Source organism: Enhydra lutris, unplaced genomic scaffold, assembly GCF_002288905.1.
Source record: "Enhydra lutris kenyoni isolate GAN:26980312 unplaced genomic scaffold, ASM228890v2 scaffoldscaffold2, whole genome shotgun sequence".
Lineage (NCBI taxonomy): Eukaryota > Metazoa > Chordata > Mammalia > Carnivora > Mustelidae > Enhydra > Enhydra lutris.
Genome location: NW_019154086.1, coordinates 59,616,327 through 59,642,890, shown reverse-complemented (window position 1 = coordinate 59,642,890; position 26,564 = coordinate 59,616,327). Strand labels below are relative to the sequence as shown.

Here is a 26,564-nt window from a genome sequence, read left to right as displayed (position 1 = left end):
GGGGGTGGGGAGTATGAACTCCTAAGGAAATGAGTGTATAAGAAAAGATATAGGCATCCTCAGCCTGTTTGAACTGAACACAAGGACTTGCATGGCATGCGAACTCCTTACTCTCAACACAGTGACTCCTCAGACAGAAGTGTGTGCTGCTAAATGATTCACTGGTATTCAGTTAGAATGAGGGCACCTAATACCTTTCTCCATTTTCAGTCATGGCCTGTGGTACTTCTTTAAATTACCTCACTAATAAGCACATTGACCAGGTCCTAGAGTTCAGTGAATGGGAGAGTGTTTCCTTATGTGCAGGCGTCACCAGTGTGGGTCAGGTCTTTGCTGAGCAGTCAGTATGCACAAAAGGAGGAGGTCAGGCCTCACAATTTCTTTTCTGACCAGTCTGACCTGGTGACTGAAAGCAAGTGTCCCAATGATGACTGTAAATTTAGAAGCACATATTTAATCTCAGTGTCCTCAGAAGAAGAGAAACTTCCCTTGTCATCTTCCCCAGACCATGTTGGCCAAGAGGATCTCAGATAGGAACCCTGACTCCCATGTAGAAATTATGTTCTGTTGGAGCACAGTTCACTCAGATTTACGTACACTGTATTTCCCACCAAACCTGCAAGATCCAAACACTTAGAAAATAAAATGTTACTCCGATGGCCTTTTTGTTCAGTAGTCTATGAAAAGAGAGAGAGGGCATCTGAATCCTCTGTACATAATTTATCAAAGCAAATATAAATAAGTATATTTGGTTAAAATCATGGGCAGCATTTTCTTTTTCCCATCAGTACTTTGAAAACTCTAAATCTCAGTTCTCCATTCGGATGGATTGGGCATTGAGAAATGTTTCTAAGAGTAATGTTGATTTCTTATGTTTTTGAGTGTAACTATATATGATCTGTCCTATTTCAGCCATATTTTCAGAAGACAAAAACACCACAGAGCCTGCTCATAAGGTTAAAAATGCCCTATCCATTCCCAACACTCCAGAGCCAACAACAACGCAAGAACCCTTGGTGGGCAGCCAAAAGAGAAAAGCAAGGAAAACCAAGATCACCCACCTTGTCAGGACAGCAGATGGCCGGGTATCACCAGCAGGAGGTACTTTGGGTAAGAAGAGGGAGCTTTAGATGAGAGAAACCAGAGCAAGGTGGTGACTGTCAGGGCCACATTGGACAGCAAATGGCTCTAAGCCAGCTGTGGGTCCTCATTGAAAAATAGGTCTGTTCTGTGGGCTTGGCCGCAGGAACATTTTCTTTCTCTGGATCTCCTTGAGAACTAGTTTTCCACAAGCTCCCAAATGTACAAAATGTATACGTGTTAAAATCATAGCTCTTTTTCCGAGAGCATTCTTAGAAAGGAAAGGTAATTTTTAGGACTGCGTGTTTCTCCTTCTCTTTCTCAGCATGCACAAAAGCAGTCTTCATTAAGTAAATTCCCAGAGATCCTAGACTTTTAAAAATACTAGATGAATCAGTGTTTCTTCACGGTTCACTGTTCAAGTCACTACAAACCATATTATCAAGTATTTAAAACCAGTGGATTAAGGAACCTTAGAAAGCATCCAGCACTTTCTAATAAGTTGGTTCTCACTACTGAGGGACCTTAGAATGCTTCTGGATTTCTTGAGTTCTCTGGGCTGATCTTTAACCAAATCTTAACTTACACTGAATTTCTCCATTTTTCAGTCATGGCGTGTGGTCTGTTGGCTGTTCCTGGAGACCTCCGTTGCAGCAGAATTGCCTGAGGGGCCCCAGTTAAGGAGTGGGGACAGAGAGTGACTCTGAGCACCTCCCGCTCAGATCTTGGGGTGCTCCATCAACCAAGCATTAGTGGCCTTAGCTATGGTTGTCCATCTGCCTTTCGGCACCCCTGGCATCTCAGTCCCTCAGCTCTGAAGTGTCCCTCCCCCTGCCCTATCCAGTTTCCAAAAAAAGGTTAGAGATCCACAGTGACTTCTATAAATAGAAAAAGCGTTTAGAGCATAGGGGGGAAAAAGAGTGAAAGACAAAACGAGAAACAGACTCTTAACTATAAAGAACAAGCAAACTGATAGTTAACCAGAGGGGAGCTGAGTAGGGGGACGAGTTAACAGAGCTGATGGGTATTAATACACTTATCATAATGAAAAAATAAATTAATAAAGTAAAAACAATGTTTAAAGGAGTGTGTTTTGAGTGTAGTATTTATAAATACCTGATTTAGGTTAATCTAATTGCAAATAAAGATTCATTGCTGAGAGAATAGGAAGACAATTAGTGGATTTCATGCACATTTTGTGTTTAGCATGTGTACATTGTTAGAACAATAAAGCATATTAAATATTCCCATTTTACATATAAGAGATTAAGCTCAAATTGGTAGGATTTCATTTTTGAATACATTGACCTACTAGGTAGAAGTAGGGAGAGAACTAGATCTAGTTTTCCTGATATGTAGTCCAGCAGACCCCTCACTCCTTCCATTTTCACTCTGGGTTCTGTTCTGTGATTTTGATTTCATAAATTGTTATAGCTTCATTTTCACTTACAGAAAGAGTGAAAGATCTTAGAAATATTCCCTTCATTTAGAAAAGCACATAGCACTCTCATGTTCTGATATATGGCATTTATAGCCTTTATCAATTGCTTTCTATATTCAGAATGTTTTAAAAATCATGATAAAGATTCCTCCTCCCTTATTATAACAGCTACATAGTAAAGAAAGTGTACTCATTTCCAACAGTACATTTTCATAGCAGATTAGCATGTCTTTGTGAATACCAGAGGTCCCTTCATCTTCCTTCTAGTAAGTCCTCAGAACAAGAATAACAGCTGGGGATCTGGGATCTGGGATTGATCGATCTCATTGGGATTAGTTTAGGCTGTCCTGAATGTTGGTGTCAGAGCAAACCCAGTGTCCAAGTTGCCATAGCTGGGCATCCTACGGCTTCATCAGAAATGTCTGCTTGGTCGGGTTTTTAGGGGCCTTCTAGAGCATCTACAGGCCCCTTTGCCGAAGTCCCATCAGTTTTATTTTGGTCAAAGCCTATTTTTTCTCCTCTTACTCTGAGACAGACCTATTCTTTGGCCTTGGATAAAACACAGCTTCTCTTCCACTTAGTTTCAGGGCATAACACTGTCCATAGTTGGAATTGAGCTTGATAAAAGAGTTTTATTACCATGGGAGAAGAGAATCTGTAAAGCCTTGGTATTCCATGGATGACAAAAGTGAACAAAGAATTCATTAGCTCATTTCACATTGTCTGGCGAAGAGTTTTCTCTATGTCCCTTCTCTGGAGAGGACGTGGTGATCCTCCTATGATGAATTTCCCTTTTGTTACAGATGACAAACCAAAGGAACAACTGCAGAGGAGTCTCCCGAAAGTGACTGAGACAGGCTGCCATGACGATGGCCCCCAGAACCCCGAGGCCGTGGAGACACGGAGCAGCACTCCAGAGATGCCAGCCGTGTCTGCGTTCTTCAGTCTCGCCGCGCTGGCCGAAGTGGCCGCCATGGAAAATGTGCACAGGTGAGCGGTGTGTGTCACCGGGATGTTGGGAGTCCTGGCCAGCCTTACCCCCTCATGCGGAACAGGGTTAGGGAGAACGACATGGAAGCCGAGGCTTACTTCCCGACGGGATGTGTGGTATTTTTCACAGTGTGCTGTGGTTCACGAGTAAGTCACGTCCTAATTAGCAGTGTGGGAAGATACCGGAAAATAGTCAGCCAAGTATCGCATTTGACTCTCTTATTCTGTGGCTGCACTTCATTTCCATAAGAGGCATGGGAGAGCAAAGAAGGCGCATTATTTAGTCGTTAGGTGTGAGCTTCAAGGTCAGGCCGCAGACCTGGGTTGGAGCCCTGCATCCACCATTGGCAAACTGCAAGGTCGTGAGCAAAATGGATCACTCCCCTCTCTACCCTCCGGTTTCTCTTCCATGAAATGGGTGTGGGTGGCACTCACAGAGGTGTTCCGTGGGATGAGCTCGTGCACCAGGGCAGGCACACGGAAGACGCACCCTTGGGCACGGTGCTGGTGGCGGTGGTCATGCTACTGGAAGGAGCCATGCTCAGGAAGAAGGTCCTGTCACCCGTGTCGTGGAGGGCAGGGGGCCTGCATTTGTCCTTGTCTGTTTGCTGAAGAGTCATTTATTTCTCTTGGCCTCAGTTTTCTCATCTTCCAGTGAGCATGACTGTATCCCCCAAGAATCCCAGGACTGTGAAGATCACATGGGATCATAGATCTGAAGGCCTTTTGAATCAGGAAAGCCTCACAGAAAGTATATTAAGTTCTGAGCGTATAATTGGGTATTCTGCTATTTAAATGGACCCTTTGGGAAGGCAGAAAAGCCATTTGTAAATTCAGATATTTCATACTTTTGTTCGAGGTGGATTACCCACAGATGAGCTACTTTCCCAGATTTCCAGTCTTCACCACAAGAGTTTCAGATCTAACACAACCTCCATACCCACCCATTGGGTTTCACTCTCCTCTTCCACATCCATGTTTAGGAGGCCCTGACGTAAGCTTTGTTTGCTTCTTGCTCTTGTCATATTATAGTTCTAGACCTTTTTCACAAATCACCTCTAGATGAGAGAAGTCAAATTCCTTTTCACATGTATACTGCAAGTGCCTAATAGCAAGTGAATGCTGACGGACACTTAAAATCTGCTCACGTCTCCGAAGGAGGGAACACACAGTTCTCCACTTACGGGCTTTTACAGTCGAGTACAGAGGACAGACTCCTCCGCATGCGAGAAGATGAACTATACGCCTGCTTGTTCCTAAGTGCCCCATAAATTTCGGAAATAAGAGGCAGTGTGAGATGTCAGAGGGGATCATAATTCAGGGCTTGGAAAAGTCTGTCACACAGCCCCCTTTGTTGCTACCAGCATCCCCTCAACACAACTGCGGTCCACCCTGGCTCCGCTCAGCAGCCTCCCAGGACTGGCGGCTTGTGACAGCAGGAAGCCTCAGCAGACCTTGCGTCTCACCTCCACCACCCCGTCCTCACTGCCCTGCCATCACGTGGCATCACTTGCTGCTGCCCGGCCCAGCCAGCTTCTGGGCTTTACACAGTCCCCTCTTGGGCAAACCGCTGCCCTCCTTCCATCTCTAGTCCTGCTGTCTCCTCTCCGTCTTCCTCCCGAAGTCTCTGGGCTCTCTGTGCATACGCTCCCAGCCCAGCTGCCACACTGGGTTGTAATTATTCATGGACACATCTGTCTCTTCCTGGTATATTTTGAAAGCACAGCACTGGTTTTAATCCTCCTGTCCCCAGCTTCCTTAGCTCTTGGTGTAACAGTGGATGAATGAAAAATGGTTGGGTAGATGAGTAAATGATGTGTTCTTGAAGTGTGCCTGTCTAAGCTCACCAGCAGGCATAGAGCAAACGGTGTGAGCAAAGGTTCTTGTCTTTAAAACCACCCATTAGAAAGAACACTACTGCATACTAAAATCTTCCTATCAGTCACACCAATGGTTAGTGTTCTTAATTTCTAGAAAAACAGATCCCCTGAAGAATCTTGGTTGTAATTTTAGCCCTTACCAGTTTCTTTTTCTTAGTATTTTTATTTTTTTCATTTTTATTATGTTAGGACACCATACTGTACATCCTGAGTTTTTGGTGTAGTGTTCCATGATCATTGTTTGCGTATAACACCCAGTGCTCCACGCAGTCCGGGCCCTCCTTCATACCCATCACTGGGCTCATCCATCCCCCCACACCCCTCCCTTCCCTCAGTTTGTTGCCCGGAGTCCATCGACTCCTCACGGTTCGTCTCCCACTCTTATTTCCACCCCTTCATTTTTCCCTTCCTTCCCTTAATGTCCTTCATGCTATTCCTTACATTCCGCAAGTAAGTGAAACCGTACGATAGTTGTCTTTCTCTCCTTGACTTACTTCACTTAACAGTCTCCTCCAGTCCCATCCATGTTGATGCAGATGGTGGGTGTTCCATCCTTTCTGATGGCTGAGCAATATTCCATTGTGTATGTGGACCACATGTACTGTATCCATACAGCTGTCAAAGGGCACCTCCAGCCCTTACCTGTTAAAGCAGAGCTACCAGACTGCCTTCTACCTGTAGGCTTCATGTAATTTACCTGGGCAATTGATGACTGCTTAGGCATCACTCAGGTTTATAAGTTAGAGGGTGATCATCAGAATTAGGAGTAGAAATGTATCACCTGCATTCTTGTCATGAGAAATCTTAACATTAAGCTCAGAAACCCAGCATAGAGAGACCGTTTTGCAAGATGCAGGAAATGGGAAGTTGGAATAAACTTGTTGAGAGCGTGTTTATTTACTAGGGGTTTCATAAGGGAAAGCTCATTAAATTTAGTCCTAAAATCAGCCCTGCCAGGTGGGTCTTTTTGATTCCTTTTTAACGATGTTGCAGACGGTTAACTTGCCAAGAAAACACAGCCAGGCTGAGTTAAGCTTTGCAGTAAGGTCTTTGAACTCCGGGGTCTCTGCCTTTGCTCCACCAAGCTTGCTGCTTGAGCAAGCTTCTGTCACGTCTGAGGATGTTGTGACACATCTTGCTGCCACTTCCCCCAGGACCTGCCCCATCCATTAACTGGAGCCACGTCAGGTTCCCCCTCCTTTGCTCTTTTCTTTGACTCAGCTGGGCTTCCACCCCATTTTCTGTCCCTGTTGCTCTTTCTTGGATACTGTACTTCTCCATCTTTCACTTCTCTTTCTTCTTCTTCTGTTTCCTTTTTCACTACTTATTACAATTCTTTTAGTGTTGTAATACTGTCACAGATTTCATCTTAAAGATAAAGAAAACCAGCATTTTAATGTCATCTTCCTGAACAAAGAGTTGAGCGTATTGAACAGTTGGTGCTTGCAGCGTCCCCACACGAATGAACCGATTAATCCAGAGGTTTGATTATAACACGTGTTTTGTTTTTCTAAAATCCTAGTATCTTCAGCTAAGAGATGATTGGATTCTCAAATGCCCAAATGTTGTAATTTATCTACACTGTTTTTGTGTGTTTGCATCAAGAGAAAGAAATTTGGGTATAATGTTGAAAACTTGAATTTTCAAATAGTACAATTTGAATTTTTAAACAGCTCCTTTTGTTCTGTGTAATCTGAAGAAGATACTGTGTCGAAAAGGTCAGGCCACCCGAGGCCTGGCTGCTCCATCAACAATTTCTAGCCTCGTGCTGTGCAGACCACTGGCGGCCAGAGCTGGGGGTGGACACTGTCTGGTCTTTGGTGGGCCTGTTGGGAAATGTCAGAGAGGTGCCCCATCCCATCTTTTTAGAGTGAGAAGCTCAAATTACCAAGACATTAAAGGGTTTCCTTACAACCATCAAGTAAATTTTTCCTACTCGTTTACCAAAAGCTGAATGAAAAATCAGCTCTGTCTGGTGGTAGTTCCAATCCAAACAATGGGTATTTCTGTGAATTGTCTAGTCCTCTCTGGAGTTCCCTCTCCGCATATGTTGATTTGGCCCAAGAAACCTGGATGTTCTCACACTCTAAACTCAGTTCCCCCTTGCCGCCTTCCCCTGTGCATGTGCTGTCCATTTGCCTGTGAGACTTTTCTTTCGTCTTTTCATTCATTTGTGTTGGAGTCACAGGCCTCTGGTGTCAGGGGCCATTGCTTTAATTGGCCTTACGTTTTAAATTGGTTTTATTATTATATACCTTGGGAAATGAGCCTGGAGGTGATCAATTAGTACAGGAGAGTTTTCCCCTTGGGCAGCTCGAGGAAGGGCATGGTTCATATTTTAATATCAGTGGATCAAGAAGAAGACTTATCTTAGAGCCACGGCCCTTGATTAAAAGTTCCCCACTTCTTAGGGAGTCGCCCCAAATCTGGTGGCACTTGAGGTCCTGCCTCTGCAAAATGGAGGTGGCTGGTTGAGGGCAGAGTAGATGGTTAAGTCATGCGACGGGAACCGAGATAAAATGTCAAAGAAGCAGCTCTGAGAACAAAAACGGTTTTAATTGAATAGCATAAGTAACAAGTCAGCCTTAGGGAGTAAAAGATACTGGAAACCTCTTACTGCTTACTCATCATCCTCTCCTCTTTCGGATAAGGTACTCAGCGGGTGACTTCTTTTGTCCTTCTCCTTGTTTTGCAGGGGTCAGAGGTCCACTCCGCTCACCCATGATGGACAGCCAAAAGAAATGCCACAGGCCCCTGTACTTATTTCCTGCGCTGACCAGTGAAGCGCCTTTAATTGTAAAACATTGTGCTTTACCTACTACCCTAGCCCTGTCTGTACCGAGGGATGCCAGTGAGTCCGTGTGGTGGGAAATACAGACTGCAAACAAGTGCACGTTGCCCTGCACGGCCCAGATTCACTTGAAGCAGAAGTTAGCATCCTGGGCCGCTGTGTGTTCTTTTGGAACCCAGAGTCTTTGAGGGTGATGTTCTCTGTCTTGTCAGGAGCAGAAACGGGATGATCCTGGAGCTTTGCTTTCTATTGAAGGCTTTTGACAGTAATAGGTGGTAACTTGGTAAAAGGCTGCCTTTACTGTAGCTCATCCAGCATCTCTTTTACCAACCAGAGAGTGTGAAACTAGTTTCGTATATTACCTAGTTATTCTTTCAAAACAAAAACAAAACAAAACAAAAAAAAAAAAAAACAACAAAAACTGACGCACTGCACTAGTTATTATTAGATATTCTTAGTCTTTTTTGTACATGGAGATTTAAGTTCTAAGATGGTTTATATAATAGGTTATACCTACATTTATATTGTAGAATAATATTAAAAAGCCTGCTCCAGAGACCCCCAAGCAGCACGGGCAGGTGGATGTACCATTGTTAGCGGTGTATGCTCGGCCTCGTGGTCCATATATTCTGCACTTTTATATTTGCCACCAGAGTGGTAGTTTGCTGGCAAAACGAGAAAAAAGAGAGAGAGAGAGGAAAAAAAATTAGAATTCTTACAAGCTGAATATTTTTCCTTAGCCTTGAGTGACCAAGAAGCATTTGCTTGGGGCACATTGTGGCAAATATTTTCCCATACACGGGAAGAGTCCTGCAGATTACAGATTACCGATGTTTTCATGCCTTGAGGATTCTTTTATTTTTACACAGGGGTCTAAGTGACCAACGGATCGTTCAGACAAACAAAAAAAGAAAAATATTATTCAGAAGTGACCTTAGTATTACTTCACTATTCTGAACACATTGAAGACACTCACTTCATGTGGACTTTGAGCTACAGACCTTTTCCATCCATCCCAGACAGACTGGACGGGTAGCAACTGCTATGCACAGCCTGATTGCCACTGCCGGGTTCTAGAGCCATTTTGAGTTGTGTGTTGTGAAGGAGGTATGGAATAAATGATGAGGGAGGTATGCCTGACCAGGGTGGGAGTCTTAGTCATGGAGCCACCTGCAAGTTTGTTTCCTTTTTGTGTTCTGTTGCTTTTGAACATAAAACCAACCTTGTGTATGCCAGTGCCAAGCGGATTACCTGGCTTATTAGAACATTCGACATATTGACTTAACCACCTGACATTCACAGTGTCTTGTTTCCTAGCAACACATGCAAAGTGATAAATCAGAATTAGTCGTAGGCTACCGATTTTACAGGGTATTTGTTCCATAGCACAAAGTGTATCCCCACTCTTGCATCACAGCACAAACTACCAAATTTTAATTATTGGATTCCAGCAATAATTTTTATTGGTTTTCAAGCTGGCGGAATTTTGATAGCATTAGTTCGAGTTTGAAGCTTTTGAATTAGATCTCTACATGGTGACAGTTTACAAGGTTTTATCTAGCTTTCTTATTTATACTTGACTCAATTGTAATGATGACTTTTTTTTTCCTAATCATAATTTGACCTAATAGCCATACAAAAAAATGACTCTATTAGTAGTGCCAACTAGGTTTAACTTTTCATAGTTGTAGATATTACTTCAGTTTCGGTGCTGGAAAATATGTACAACATACTAACAGAATTGAAAAAGAATATAGGGATTTGTTTGGTTTGTTGTTTGTTTTTTTTTTTCTTCAAAGCAGGTAAAGAGGGCAGCAGAGCATTGGAACGGTGTCCTCAAAAATGCGTAATCATTGTGGGCATGGAGGAAGAAGGAATTAGTAATCTAGGTTAGTCAGAGGTTAAAGCTTAACCCCATTCACATAGAAATAAATCAGGTAAGCAGCCCCAGGTTTTAGTGTAATATTTTTACTATGATGCTGTTTTATTAATATTTTCTAAACTTCAAAACACAAAGTGAATGTTTGAAAATTGCTGGGTCCCAATGTTGGTGGCTGTTGGAGTTTTTGGACCACTTGCTAGCAGTGATTTAAAAATTATAATTAGCTAAAAATCCAAAAAAAAAAAAAAAAAAGTAAAACCAACAACAAAGATTGTTTGGTGCAGAACATGCACCTTGACAATGGTACTAACTTGTTATTCTATAGAACACATTAGAATAGATCTATTTTTGCCAGAGCATCCTCCTTCAGTCCTCCAATGACATTTCACTAGATTTCCTTAAGAGATTGCTGTATATTCATGGGACCTTTTTTAAAAAGAAGCAAAACAAAAGATTACTTTTTTCTATGTGATTAATATCTTACTTGATCTGCTTTTCCTAAACCTCAGTGGCTTTTCCCTTAGGCAGGGGTGGGGTGGGAGGGCAATCTACTGGATATGACTGTTTTCAGATACTTTAAAAAAAAAAAAAAAAAAACCTTTTTGTAGAGATGCTTAATTTTTAAGCGGTTAGGCACTGAGAGTAGCAGAAATCCTGCAAAGCTTTATAGTCCTTTAGACACTCGCCTTGTTGTTCTCTGAGTGAAGTCTTGATTTCAATAATAGTGCTTTTCTCATGCCCTGAATCCGCTGGAGAAGGGTGTTGGTATTTTCAGGTAACCACATTTGTTAGCACAAATATTTCAGACCAACCTGTAGTGCCCCCCACCCATCTATCATTTTCATTTCATTTATGTCATTCTTTTATATTTTGGAAAATCATATTGCTATGGTGTGTACCTTAATCTGCCAGCAAACACCATCGACACTAACATTTGTCCTACACGCATCCTCAAGAGAAAAAGTTGTTGCACCTTATGTATATCTCAAGCAAACCAAAATATGATGCTTTTCTGCTTTGTTTTATTCTAAATTGTTGTATCATATCTTTCTGAAAAACCATTCTGAATCTAGTTGAAATTATCGATATTTATGCTTTTAACCTTAATTTCTGGATTCAAACCTGTATATAAATCTTTTGAAAAAAATCGTCCTAGCCCTTCTCTGTGATGCCGAAGTGGATGATTTCGTCTCAGATGGAGACGCAGTACTGTTCCAGTTTCTTTAGCCTTTTATTTATTTAGTTGTTCTGGGTATTTTCCTATGTAATTTTGAAGTGTGTAGAGTATATTATAGTAACTGAAGCTGCAGCTCTACGAAGCTGAGTGAAAGAAAAAAATACTGTAAGACATCCTTCTGAAGTTTTTATTTGTTTGGATAACTGTAATGAGATCAGGAGAAGGAAAAATGTCCCACAGCCACATTGATGATACAGGTTCTTATCCCCAAATTAGGTTAGTTCCCAGATTTTAGATCAAAATGTAATTCGTCAAAGCCCTCTTATAAGGATAAATCATATTGTTGTAATTCTGACAGTCTTTCCCCCCCCAAATACCAGAACTGTGTTCACTGAATTCTGTCAGATGAGCTTTCTACCAATGTGCTGAAATCATTCCCACATTATCCCTGATTCTAGTTCCGGCCATTAAACTGCTGGGGCGGGGGGGAGCGGTGGAACACTCTGAACAAAAAGGAGCATCTGAACTGGTCTGGTTATTTATATTCTGACATGTGTATTCCCCATCACTTTCTTATCCAGTCAGATGCTACTCTGCCTCAGTCCTAGAAAATTTTGTTTGCACTCCGCAGTCTTGGGCTCATCGTATGGAAAAGTTTGCACCTCTGTAAAATCTCCAGCAAATTATAAATTGATACAGAACCAGGAGTAAGCCGGAAATGGAATGACATGTTTGGCTCCTACAGTGTGGGGGTCGGGGGGAGGGAAGGAGGGTATCCGGTAACTCTGTTCCACGTTTGGCGTTGGCATTAATGTGAAGCAATGGGATCGTGCTGCCTGCTGAACTACTGTATGCATCCCAAGCGTTCTGGAGTCCGGTGGCCGGCGTCCGCATGGCGGAGAGGAAGCACCACCGCCTCGCTGGGGAGAAGGAAGGAAGTCCTGCAAGGCCTGGAACCGCTCCTCTGTAAAGGGAGAGTCGGGGTGCCCGCGATGCTGTTGAGGAAGACTCACCTTTGTTGCACTGCTCCCTAGAGCCCTCACATGAGGCCAACCCTAACGGGCTACCTCGGCTTTACAAGTTCCTTTCAGTAAGTCCTGTTTGCGAGCTTTGTCCTTTCTTGCTCCTCCCTTCAGTGCCACTGTTTCCCACTGCAATGTTGTGACTCCCCAGACCGCCTTCTCCAGAGAGAACAATGTATTGCTGAAAATAGGCAGTAGAAGCAAATGTCGTTCCTACATCTGACCTATAAAGTATTCAGAGTGACGTGACTGCTAGGCGGAAATTAAATTTTAGCTTTCCCCACATAGGACCTTGTTTTGCACCTTACAAAGAGAGTACTAATTGTTAATTAGCTTTTGCTTTTATTTATACAAGCATTCCCAAAGAACTAGATTCGGATTTTGTTTTTATTTGAGTTTTGGGATTTTTTTTTTTTTTGAATTATCTTATTTAGGTTGACTAACATCGCACTTATAATAAGAAACAGTTGTTCAGTTTATCTTGCCAGATATGTCTGGTGAAGTATTCAGGGTTTGATGGACTGCTTTGCTTTAGTGTGGAAGTGATAGCTAAGTTTATTATAGTCCATATTAAATCACCTTGTCCTTTTCACTGGGGACATTATTTTCTTTACATCTCAGATGAAAGTAGTGACAAAGTAGTGAATAACAGGACAAATCTGTTTGACTCCCTGATACACCTCCATCTGTTTGTGCTATGCTTTCCTTAAAAAATGGAAGTATGCATTTTCTTCACACCCGGAAGACAGCTTCCTTTCCTAGCCAAATTTTACTTGTGGTGGTAGGATTTATGCTAACAAATTAAAAGAGGAAAACTTGTATTAAGTTCTATGACCACTATTTCCTTGTTGCAGTCTGTGGTCAAAATTGATCCTGCCCTCAACTCGATTTTCATGCACAGAAGTAGTTATCATGAGAATTACTACTCCTTCCAAAGATTGCCCGACACCTTGGGCCAGAACCAGTTACTGAAGTAACAAGGACCTAATTCGATGCCTCCAAACCCTCCCACTCGCACGGCAAATCATACCTCACAGGCTCTAACCTGAATCACAGAGGCACGTGGGTTTCTCAAACTAACACTGCTGTCCCTTCGCAGCCCCCAGGGGCTGGCTCATATCCACTGACGCCTCATGTTAGTGCCTCGGCTGTGAGTGCAGCAGAACTTGGAGTGGGGCGGGTTTTGACCTGGAGCTCAGCACATGCTCAGCAACGTTCTTCTCATTTCCTTCGCACTAAACCAGTCTCTTGCTCTCAGGAATTTGTCCAAAAAAAGAATAAAAACCACCTGAGATTCCATGTACCGGATTATGAACTTTTCTCATAGGTTTGAATTGCTTACTTACATGTCATAAATTAACCATAGCTTCATTTGACCACCGGGTCTTAAGTCTGTTGACAGTTTCAGCATGACTAAATCGCTCATTTTTTTTGCTTTCAGAAATTGGCTTGGTTCTCTTTAGAGTTGGTGTAAACATGCCATGTAATAAATGATTTCCACTTAATGGTACAACAGAATTATTGCTTTCTTAGATGTTTGTGTAGTAAAAGTCAATATACACATTTATATAATTTCTTTCTTCAAAATCTTATACTTAATTTGATATTTCTAAAAATTGCACATGTAAGTCATGTGTATAACATGCTAAAGTACTTTAACTGTGATCTTAAAACTGAATAAAAATATTTAATAAAAATTTGAAATATTTTAAAGAGATTATTCAAATACATTTCTTTATGTCCACACTCCTGGCCAGAGTCCATGCCTTCAGTAGACCCTATCTACTAAAAACAGTAGGGGAAATGCTTTAACAAAAGATACTTCAGCAAATTCAGAATGTCAAATGCTGGTCTACTCCAAACTCTTTGCCTGATACTCCCCACATTTGAGCAGCCTGGGTTGCTTTTGCCTAATGGGTGGGGTAGAAATCAGCCTGACTAGGAGAAAGAAGATAGGTTTCATTCTGCTACTTAGGAGGAGAGCCTCCTGGCAAAAGTGTGACCCTTCTGAACATACCAAATATGCCTGAACTGTAATCAAAAACTATGGAGGGGCGCCTGGGTGGCTCACTGGGTTAAGCCTCTGCCTTTGGCTTAGGTCATGACCTCAGGGTCCTAGGATTGAGCCCCACACAGCGCGCGCACACACACACAGTATATAATACAAGGCGTGATACCACAGGGTTTGCATTCAGACAGACTTGCTTCAAAGACTGGTTCCACCCACGTATTACTGTTTTTTTCAACCTCCCTGAACTCCACTTCTAAATGATGGTGGTGACGATGCCTCCTCACACTTCTGCTAGGATGGAAAGGAAATCTATATGAGAAGGCTGGTCTAGGGCCTGTAAAGGAAATGTCCATTCAACGATAACTGTTGATTTTCTTATTTTTATTCAAACTTGAAGGTTGATATGTTTAAGTATATTCAAAAGCGACCCCTAGGCATAGCTAGTTCCCTCTTTCAAATAAACTTGTAAGGGCCTGGTGCATTAGGAGGAAGCTCTGTCAGGAGAGATGATGCTGTAGAGAACTCGAAACACCGTACTTCGTGTAGGTAACTCACGCTTGTATGTGTAACACTATAGAATTTTCCAATAAAATTAGTCTGCCTGGTGAATTAATTACATCTTGAATTCTGAGCACACTTTTTTGAATTACTGAGAATAAAATGTGTTGCGGGGATGGGAGTTCCATACCAAAGAATGTAAATTCTACTAGGATAAAAGATGACAGGTTCTACATGTGTGTGGTTTGATGGGTCTACATAGATTCTACAGTACATCGGTCCTTCGGGGTAGAACATAAAGTTTCTTGCAAGGAAAAGTAAAGTGGTTATCAATAAGTGAGCTAACACGGAAAGCGCCGACTCCATTCCTGTACATACTGAAAACAAAATTATTAATCATTTTTCAGAAACCTTTTCACCTTTTGTGAAAGGATGGATATTTTCAAATATATGCAAAAGAGGCTAACAGCATGTTGAACTCCCTGGACCAGCTCCAACAAATACCAACATGTTCTCAATTCCAGTTTCATTTGTATTTCATCCATTTTCCTTCATTTCACCTTCCAACCCTAGCTCTGCATATCCCAGAAGTGTGATTTCGTGTAGAAGTACTTCAGATACAGCCTTTAAAAACAAATATTTTGATATGCGCAAATTTTCTTTTTTTAATGTATCGCCCCCTCACTATTCCAAAAATATGTTTGTTTCCTGCCCAAAGCAAAAGGAGTCTGTGAGCCACAAGAAGAGTCGTGCTGGAGTGAAGATTATTTGGAATTAGGTTACACTGTTCACATTGGATATCTCTATATTTACCTTTCTCGATCCATAGTTTTCTAAAGAGGTCATCAGAGAGACCCTTGGCATGTCTAAATGATTTATTTTTGGTCTTGCTTCCTGTGATCTTTTTTTTCCTCCCCCCAGACGATGTCGAAAAAGGCCCAAGGGCTAAAACTTTTATAATTTAATGTAAAATTTTCAGAACTTGTATGTCCTCTACACTTTTCCCTCCAATCCTGGTCCCACTTAGGCTTTCCTCTCCCAGACTCGCAAGAGTGATGTCAGTTGTAGGGGAGCAGTAGAGGAAAAATTTTAGATGAGCTCTGGAAGGCAGGTGGCCAAAGATTAAAAAAAGTGCGAAATCCCGGGTCAACAGGCCAGAAATTAAAGCATAAAAGGAAACCTGTCCTGGAAGAGAGAAAATGATAATTCCTACTTGAAGCCTCACCCCACTTGGAGGTCCCTCACCCTAGGGAGCTTTATAAGAGGTCATTTTTTTCTCAAGGCTGTGTGTTGAAGAGTCCGGAAAGAAAGATGCGAGGATTGAAACTTTCCTGAGCGTGATGGAGAATGAAAGGGGACGAGGGAAAGTTCATATGAATAGATGTTTCAAGTTCGATGTCTAAAAGTCAAAATGGTTTTAAACCCAGCATGAGAAGATTTCCAAGAAACACACTCAAGTATAATGATTACGTTTTCCTGACCTTTTCTACTATTTGGCATCATACCTGTGGTGCTTAGGAAAGGCAAATTGAATAGATACTACAACTGATACATCCCAGAAACAAGCAGGAAAGTACTGAGAAGATAAATACAAACAATAGAAATGGACTTGGTGGATGCAAAAGTAGGTAATTCGCCATCTAATTTGAAGCATGTATTTGAACTATACTTAATAGGAAAGCAGTATTGATAACAATTTAAAATGATTTTTCCTCCAAGATAAATAATCCTTGAGATAAATAGTGGAGAAATTCAGATGGCATTTTAGAATTTTAAATTTTCACTTCTCCCATACTATATCTTAGTTTAGGTATTGTTAACTACATTAGAAATACAAAAGCAATAGGCTGCTTAAGTCCTCAAAAATCTAAACCCTTGTAAATAGAGTATGAGGTATTTAGCACACAGATGCATTAACATTGTTACTGTGTATCACTCAAAATAAAAACTATATTGTTAGAACAAAATTGCTGAAAAACAGTGCTCTGTTCCACTTCCCTGTTCAGAGCCCATGAGAGTTATTTCAGCTTGCTTGCTTTGACTCCAGAAGAGTTCTCTGTGACCCACAACTCATGTCCATTAAATTAGGTCCTGCTCCTATAACAATCTAATCGTTCAGCAGAGCTGCAGTGGATGGCTGCTTTTGGATGCAGGCTAAGTCCCAACAAGACAGTCTTCCACGGTGTATATTCTAGCGGGGGTGTGGATAGCCTAGTGGGGGTTGGAGATCTGCAGCATTCTTTAATTGAAATGCAGTGCAGACGAGGTTGTGCATGAAAATCAAAGGCTGTCAGGAGGAAGCGACATAGAAACTCATGGGAAACTTGATAATCTGCATTTCGAAGACTTTCAGGGAAAAAAAATGGGAATGTGTTACTGTTCTACTTTAAAATTTTTATTTTCTGAAAGCCCTTTCTCACACAGAAGAGATCTTGGCACAAAAATTGCTGCTAAGACAAGGCCACAGATCTCGGAGAGTGACAAGAATGAGACAACAGTCTTCGGGGAAGACCCCTGATGCAGTGTGTTTCCTTTAGGTGTGTGCTGGGGCATGAACATCCCAGCTGTGTTGACTCCGGGACCCCTGAGCAGTTAGACAGCACTTCAGCTCAGCCTTGGCACAGCCCAGGAATATTTGAAATGGTAAGGTCAAGCAGCACGGTTTCAGCTTGTGGCCTGAAGAACTGGAGGTTAATTCTGGTAACCAGAGAGTGTGGTTCTCTGACTCTCCTTCTCCCTCGGCTATAGACTTTCCTCAACCTTAGTCCCGGGTCTTAAGTATTGCTGAGATGAAAATTTTCCTGTCGTTGCATTTTTCTTCAGCAATGGCACACCTCCCTGCTTTTGCACATTTCACACTCAAAAGCTGTACTAGGTGTCCCTTTTCTTTCTTCTCCACGGAGCATATTTAAGGATTTCATGACTGGGTGAATGACTCAAACCCCTTTGCTCCAAGAGGATTCCTGGAGCAAGAAAGAACTGTTGTGAAAGATTCTAGTTTTTGATGTGTTGCCACTAGTTCAATGGGGGTCTGAATTGTGCATGTGAGACTTCATTTGCTAATCCTCGGTCATTAAAAAGGACTTTACTGGGGCGCCTGTGTGGCTCAGTCAGTGAAGTGTCCTCCTTTGACTCAGGTCATGATCCTGGGGTCCTGGGATTGAGCCTTGAGGCAGCCTCCCTTCTCAGCGGGGACTCTGCTTCTCTCTCCCTCTGCCGCCTCCCCCACCCCCAGCTCATGCTCTCTGTGTCTCTCATATAAAATCTTAAAATAAAATATAATATAAAAAGGACTTTACTACAGGAAGTACCTATTCTTATCTAGGACTTCAGGATTACTTCCCCTTTGGGAGTACTTCGCTGAAGGCGGTGGATCTACTTTTTATACTAAATATTCATCTCAGTATGGCCAAATCAACCCCCGTCCCCTTTTTAGGGATTGATAGTTAAAGGAATTCTTTCCACCCCGAAAGTGTCTGCTTTAAAAAGCAAGATCTCTCTTAGGTCTGCAAACTGCACTGTAATTTATGCATGAATTCGGAAAAGTTTTAGAAATTTCGAGAGTTTAGTTTGGAGTTCATCAGGCATCTGTCTATGGCCCCCTGAAGACTGTCCATAAGATCTGTGTTGCCAAAAGGCTTTCCTGGTCTTCCTCTCCTCACTTCCCCAAGATTTGACTTTCCATGAGTGAGTTACTGTGGAGCAACATTTCTTAGGGACCTAGTTGTGCGGAGGACCTGGCTGACGCCGCAGGGACGATGACCGTCGTCACCTGCACAAGCCCACCCAATAGGGCAGCTGCAATCCAGAGGGGGCTGCAGAAGGCCCTCTGTGAGGCATGCCGCCATCCTCCCTAGGACACCGTGCAAACTCGAATCAGACCAACATCTTTTCTTTTATATGTGAACATTTATCCATGCGAATTACTTTTTTTGGGTTCCTCTTTCACTCCTACCCACACATCCAATATTCCATATGCCTTCTTTTAAGAAACAAATGGTTTTCTGGTCCGGGTGTGCACTTTTCTCTTCCGAGTTGCCTTTGGGTGACATTCTAGCCCGCCGCCACTACCACCTGCTCCTCAGTCCAAGATCTATTTTAGATAGAATCTGTCCCAGCGTTAGCCTACTGTAGAGAGCGGCATCAGTAATTGGTAGTGCAAGTGAACGGAGTCAAAAATTAGCCGATGAATACTATTTCCTGGGGAAGAGCAGGCTTTCGCTAGCAAAGACAAGGCAGAGCCAACCAAGTGGCAAGACGGCATAGCGGGCGGGACCCTGGAGGATGCCCCATTCGTGGAGCAGGGAACCATTTTTGCCCCCCACGGATCTCCTTTCCCTGCTGAGAAGTGCTGGCTGCTGGGACAATCCTCCAAGTCTCGAAATGGAGATGAGGTTTCTGAGACTCACCTGCTGCAGATTAGCAACACGATTCACGTTTCCTGGTCCCTTTACTTCCCAGTCCATTTTACATTAAGGTTAAAACTTTTGAACTTGAACCCTACCTTCCTATTAGCTTGAGACCTTTCCCTTCCGAACTGACCATACACGTGCATGGTTCTTAGTTTGAAAATCATGCAGAAGAGTGATCCATTTCATGTGTTGGGGAGCAAGACCGTCCTGTCCCCCTCCTGGCCGGACTGAGAATCAAACTGACACGAGACAGATTAACAGGAGAAAAACAATAGCGTACATACGGGGAATCCACACAGAGTTGGAAATATCCGAAGACAGGCAAAGTACAGTCTAGATGTCATCCTGAACTAGGGAGAAGCGCGGGAGGCGCCTGGGACTTCAGAGGAGAAGAAAGCAATTCAGGGGAAGCTGAAAAAGAGCAAATGTTTGGTAAACACGTATTTGCTGGACCACTCAGAAACAATGGGACCCGGAGGACTTGATGGAACGGGCCTTGCCAGGTTCCTCCTGATTTACCACACCTAGTTGGTATCATAACGTAGGTATCTATGGTGATAGCTCTCTTCCTGGAGCAGGTCCTCCATCGAAATTCTTTTTAGATATTTGAGAGGGACATAAGGAGCTTTTCCTAAATCTGCTGGGTTTTGATTGCCTTTTTTACAATAGATTTCTTTCTTTCTTTCTTTCTTTCTTTATATATTGAAGAAAGAGAATGTGTGCATTCAAGCATGAGTGGGGGGGAGGGGCAGAAGGAAAGGAAGGGAGAGAATCTCAGGCCAACTCCCAGGTGAGCACGGAGCCCCACTCGGGGCTCCATCTCATGACCCTGAGATCACGACCTGAGCCAAAATCAAGAGGCAGACACTTAACCAACTGAGCCCCCCCAGGCATCCTGTTGATTGCTTTCTAACTCAAAATAATCTCATGCCACGATGGCCCAATTTCGGGATGACCTGCCCTTGCCCCCCAGCACATGTAAATAAGACCTTCTTGTGGCTGGCACTGCAACACAAAATAAAAGCCAACTGGTCTCCTCTCCTCTCTTTACCTGTGTGTAAAAATAAAGCTAGTATTTTTATGGCACTTATGAGGCACTTGTGCCCAAAGTGTTTATATGTGCTTCGCATTCACGACACAGCCTGATCCACATTCTCCAGTTTTGAAAGTACACATTTTCCCAGTTGCCCCAGAGCTGCCGGTTTCACGGAGCAATCTGCAACAAATGTTATATAAACCTAATTATGTTCATTTCTATGGGGCCATTTTTTCCCTGACATCCATGCCAGGTGAGTGGAACGCGGTATATAAATCATCAGTTTATAAATCATCTCCTCTAACCTCCCTGCGCTTCCTAACCCAAGTTGGGGACCTACTTCTCATGTACTGTCGGAGACAGAATGTCTGGCTCCTTCCCAGATCGATAGGCGCACCACCGCCCAGCAACGAGGCCTCGGGGGAACCCGAGAGAGGACAGAGCCACCAGACGGCCTGAGTTCATTTGCACTTTCCAGTTGGCTATGATTATCAGCCAGAGAATATTCTCCTGAGATGGATGAGATCGGGTCTATTTCAAATGACTTCGAAAGGACAATGCTGTCATCGCCTACTTGAGGAAATTGCCGGCTGTACGGAGAGGAAGGGAAGTGACTTTCTGCAGTGTGATAGTGAAGCATGACTATAAAATGAAAAGCAATTTAAATGTATTACTGGACAAAAACCATTAGCCCAATGAACATAAATAACCTTACGGAAGAAGGGCACCTGTTTCCAGATAACTTCTCTTTAGTTTCAGGGAAATTTCTCTCTTACTGGAAGGCTGTTGAGTGTCACTAAGGGGGTTTACAAGTGAAACATGTTATCAAGGAGTCCAATTTTTCCACTTGTGTAAACAACTCCATTGAAATTACTGTGACTTTTTTTTTTTTTTTTCAGGCAGGGAAGCCGCTAACAACTGGTACAACTAGAACCAGGCAATTTTGCTTTCTGAAAGAAGGGTTGTCAACTCCTGATTATTCCTCTCAGATTATCCTCACAGATACTGCCAAATTCCCATTGACATCACCCACACCATTACCCACGCCATTAAATTCTCTGTATTGTTAATGCTGTCTCTATTTAAACCGATTCAGCAAGAACTGGAAGAAAGAGGACTTTAAATGGCGAGGCTCACGGAAGGTGAGAAGCTCAGAGGCCCCAGTGTGGCCTTAGGCTTGACCTGGACCTCCAGGTGAGTAGAAGTTTGCAGGTGCGTCCCTGTTCTGGGATGATGTCATCGGGATGATCACGACACAGAGTTATCATCAAGATTCCTTTATGACACCAGCAGTTCACTCTAAGAGTGTATACAGCTGCCTACTGTGCCCTCGAGTCCCCAAGGGTGGTACCCTCCTCCCAGGAAGCTGAGAGGTGTAGAGCAAGATGGCAGTCAGCGGCCCTAGCAAATGTGTGCAACCCTGAGCCAACATGTAGCCTGTCAGTTCCCTTCATGCTTTTGTCTAAGTATTGTTTGTTGCTGTTTGCTTGTTTGCCAAAAGAGGAGAAGGAGTCTCTAGGACAATCACCTTAGACTCCAAAAAAAAAGAAAAAAAAAGGAATCTCCTGTCTCAAAGTAGGCGCTCCCCAAGGGGACCTGGACTACAGGTGCCCCAAGATGAAGGCTGAGAACTTGTAGAGGGGGACCGCCCACGTGAAGAACGTGGGATGAGGACTGCCAGATGCGGGACCTCTAAAGACCAGGTCCTCTCTAACAGAACTCTTCAGCCAGCACAAACAGAAAACAGCCATTCCCATCACAGCCAAGGTGGGAGGAAGGGGGCCATTCTGCACAGCTCTGGAACACCTAGCTAGCTCAGTGCCAATACACAACAAACAATCAGAAATCCCCACTGATGGGGCAGGCCTTTTCCCCTACACCCCCGGACCTCTCTATGACCAGAATCAAACTACCTCACCTCTTCATTTCCATATCTCTGATGTGGGCATTACAGCATCTACTTCCCAGTGGGCATTTTGTGGATGCAATGAGATACTACATTTGAACAAATGTCGTAAACTTTAAAGTGCAATTTACAAATGTAATGGTTAAAAAATTAGAAGCTTTACAAGACTAAGGCAAGCCATAGACTGGGGGAAAATATTTACAAATACGTATTTGATAAAGGATACATATCCAAACTACATAAAAACTCTTTTTTTTTTAACACAAAAACTCTTAAAACTTAAGAAGAAAGGGGTGCCTGGGTGGCTCAGTGGGTTAAAGCCTCTGCCTTTGGCTCAGGTCATGATCCCAGAGTCCTGGGATCGAGCCCCGCATCAGGCTCTCTGCTTGGCGGAAGCCTGCTTCCTCCTCTCTCTCTCTCTGCCTGCCTCTCTGCCTACTTGTGATCTCTGCCTGTCAAATAAATAAAATCTTTAAAAAAAAAAAAACTTAAGAAGAAAATAATCCAATTAAGAAGGCAAAAGTCCTGAACAGACACCTCACCAAAGAAGATATACAGATGGCAAATAAGCATATGGTAAGATGATTGCCATCCTATGTCCTTAGGGACTTGCAAATTAACACGAAGTACTGCTATCTGCCTACTAGAGTGGCCCAAATTCCAATTCCCAACAATCCCAAATGCTGGCAGGGGTGTGAGGCAACCAGAACTCTCATTCATTGCTGGCAGGAATACAAAAAGGTACTGCCACTTTGGAACAGTTTGATGGTTCCTTACGAAACTAAACATAGGCTTACCATAGACTCCAACAGTTGTCTCCCTGGGTAAATGTACCCAGATGAGTGGAGAACTTAGTCCATATGAAGAGCTGCATGTGAATGTTCATAGAAATAAATAAGTAAACGCCCAGAACTGGAAGCGTCCAAGATGCCCCTCAACAGGCCTAGGGATAAACAAACTGTGGCATAACCATGCGATGAAATGTGTTATTCCATGCTTAAAAAAAAGAGAATTTTCAAGACTGAAAAAGACGTGGAGGAAGCTTAAATGCATATTGCTCAGGGAAAGAAGCCTGTTGGAAGAGGCTACATACTGTAGGATTCCAACTAACGACGTTCTGGAAAAGGCAAACCTGTGCAGACTGAAAGGATGAGTGGTTGGGGGAGGGGTGAGGAGATGAGACAGGGGGCATTTCAGATGGTGAAACCATTCCGTGTGATGTTGTAATGGGTGATACGTGATATCACGCATTTGTCAAAACCTATTGAATGTATACCACAGAAAGTGAGCTGTGAATCAGAGGATGAACTTCAGTGAATGAGGCTATGTCAGTATTGGCCCACCGCTGTAACCGGTGCCCCACTCTGCCGCCAAAAGTGAATGACAGAGGGACCCTGAGGGGGGGGAGAGCAACGGGTTATGTGGGTATTCTCTGTGCCTTCTGCTCAGTTTTATTGTTTTCAGGTTTTGTTTATTTATCTGAGAGAGAGAGAGAGAGCTCGCAAGCAGGGAGACTGGCAGAAGGGGAGGGAGAAGCACACTCCCCGCTGAGCAGGGAACCTGAATCTAATGGGACTCAATCCCAGGACCCAGAGATCATGACCTGAGCAGAAGGTAGATGCTTTATTTTTTATCTTTTTAAAAAAAAATTTTTTTTCAAAGATTTCATTTGTCAGGGAGGGAGAGAGAGAGCGAGAAGTAGCGGGGGGAGGGGCAGGCAGAGGGAGAACCAGGCTCCCCACGGAGGATGGAACCGATGTGGGACTAGATCCTAGGACCCCGGGATCATGACCCCAGCCGAAGGTAGATGCCCAACCAACAGGAGCCACCCAGGCAGACATTTTAACCAACTGAGCCACTCAGGAGCCCCTGCTCAGTTTTTCTAACAAACCTTAAACTAGTATAAACAATAAAGTCTATTTATTAAACAAAAAATCGGAAAGTTTCCTCCATGTGTCTATTTCACAAATATTGCCAAAGAGGAGCAGTTTAGTGGCTGAAAATCCACACTAATTTCCTCATCGACATTCTTCTGTTTAATGAAATAGGTAACTGTCTGGGGGAAATAAGGTTTTTTTTTTTTTTCCTACAATTTTCTTCCTTTGGGACTCAATAAAGTGAGGGTTTCTTTTTTTCCCTATCTTGGATGGAAAAAAATAAGTCATTAATAAACTTTTCCTGAATTGGCCCATCTACAAGAAGAAAAAAAAAACAAACCTGGGAAATTCTGCATCTAAATGAAAATAGAAAGTTCTCCTCTGTGGAAGGACAGCTCCCCCATTTTACACAGGTGTCCCAGCGTGGCTCCATGTATAAAAGATTAATTTTACAAGCATAATCATCAGAAAATCCTGATGCCTCTTCGAGGGAGGGTAGTCACCTTGCCCTGTTTGACTAACCCACTCTCATACTTTCGATGTGGAGAAATGACTCACCAGCTTTGCCACTATTGTGACTCCCATTTCACATCAGGTTTGGAAGTAATATAACATTTATTAGGGCCTGGAAAAAAAAATCTGAGAAGCATGAATCTATTTTGAGAGGTGATAGACCTTTACTCTCTCGTGAATTTATTTACCCATCCACTCAGCAAGTATTTACTAAGGCTCCTGAAACTGGGGGCTTGAGCTGCGTGTGGACGATGGGAGGAAAGGGCTCCTTTCTGCCTCAACAAAAATCACAATCTTGTTGGGAGTTTCCGGAGACAAGAAACCTGAGAATTAGAATATAAAATAATCCTTTTAATGCCTGAGGCACACCCTGGAGGGAGCCAGGAAAGCTTCCTGGAGGAGGGGACTGAGGAAGCCTGTAATCTGAGGAGAGCCTTCTGACCTGTGTCGGATAGATGCAATCAGAAGCCATATTGCAGATCCAGGAATAAATACCCTCTGTTTTGTTTCTGTAGGAAGCAGGAAGACCATGGCATGAGGAGAGAGAAGCATTTCTAAGTGAGCAGAACCATTAGAAAATCTGTAATTTAATCCTACTTCCTTACTACATTTTGGGCTCTTCATAATGGTTCAGCTGGCAATGCTGAAGTCCCCATTACTTTTATTTAATTGGGTTTACATAATAAAATTATGATCTTCAGCAGTACTAAATTAGAAATCGTAGTCACTTTTTGAGTTGTTGTAGGAAAGGTATGAACTCTTTTGCCTTTTACCACCCCCATCCTGTTCTTCCACACCGGCCATCGGGGCTGCCCAGACTTGGATGTGCCGTGCAGCGATGAGGGAGGGGCGGGTGCTCTTGCCGGCGAGATTCGAGCCTTGTTTGCAAGACAGACTGACCCTCACTTGAACCGCTCGTTCTATTTTGGGGCACCTGGGTGGCTCAGCCAGCTAAGTGGCTGTCTTCGGCTCAAGTCTTGATCCCAGGGATCTAATCCCAAGACTCCCTGCTCTGTGGGGTGCCTGCTTCTCTCTCTCCTTCTCCCTCCCTCTGCCTCTCCCCCTGGTTGTGCTCTCTCTCCCAAATAAATAAATACAATCTTAAAAACAAAACAAAACAAAAAACAAACTTGGCCTATTCTTAAGGCATCAACAAATTTGGGGTGCCAAAAGTAACATTTAAAAAAAATTAGTAACATGCTAAGTTGACACCTGCTATTGTATTTGTTAAGTCCCAGCAGGAAATGGGGCAAAATTGAGTTTAGGAAGGAGACTCTTCACCAAGGTGTAGGGAAACCACAGAAGAAGGGTCCTTGGGCTGGTAGTAGTGGGCCCTGTCACTCTTCTCGCCCTGTTCCCTCAGGCCTGAAGGGTCCAGGTCCCGGAAAGTTACCTTTCCAGACAAGTGGGGAGGGCAGGTGAGAGAGAGCCGCTGTCAGATATGGCGGTAATGGCTTCACTCTCCCTCCTCCCTATAGTCTCCTGCTCTGTTTTCCATGAGCCAAACCCATCTGGAGCCCAGAGCAAGAAGGCCTGGGGGGGCAAGTCAGTTTCTGTAGCGTCCCAGGACACAGAGCAGGGTGGAGAGAGGGGGATTGGACTAGGCCAGCAGACAAAAGATACCCGGCATGGGATATCATGGATTCACCAATGGCACCAAAGGAGTCTTGACGTATTTTACATTATAGTATATTATTTTGAAACATAGGGTGGGGGCAAAACCCTCACTTTTTTCTCCCATGTTCTAGGCCTCTGAAAGTCTCATTTGGGGCTCCCCATTTGGTGTGTCTGGCCTGAAGAGGAAGGGTGTTCTAACGTGGTACTTTTCAGTCAGCTCCAGCCCAGAAAATCAAAGGCTCCCCAGGAGCGACCATATATTTTGCTCAGCTGAGTGCACCGGGCTCTGACCTTGTGAGGAGCTGGGCTGTCAGCCTGAAGGGCAGGGCAGAGCCAGAACCAGGCAGGCCACACACACACCCCGTCTCTCTGCACTCGGCGTCTGTCTGGTGACGATGGCACACCGGGGCCTGTCGGTCATGGGGAGATGC

The 26,564-nt window shown here is 43.4% G+C and overlaps 1 protein-coding gene across 5 annotated transcripts in view; it reads left to right on the top strand.

The window, feature by feature from the left end:
* LOC111147612 (BBX, HMG-box containing) overlaps positions 1–13,976 on the top strand; it is a 278,763-nt gene extending 264,787 nt beyond the window's left edge. For 4 of the 5 annotated variants that reach the window (XM_022503790.1, XM_022503808.1, XM_022503800.1 and 1 more), the window contains 3 exons: positions 913–1,110; positions 3,325–3,511; positions 8,087–13,976. In XM_022503790.1, coding sequence (XP_022359498.1) covers positions 913–1,110; positions 3,325–3,511; positions 8,087–8,174 — 473 coding nt within the window. In that variant the 3' untranslated portion in view covers positions 8,175–13,976. The remainder of the gene's footprint in view (positions 1–912; positions 1,111–3,324; positions 3,512–8,086) is intronic. The other variant, XM_022503781.1, reaches the window with a different exon arrangement.
* Positions 13,977–26,564: the final 12,588 nt, after the last annotated feature.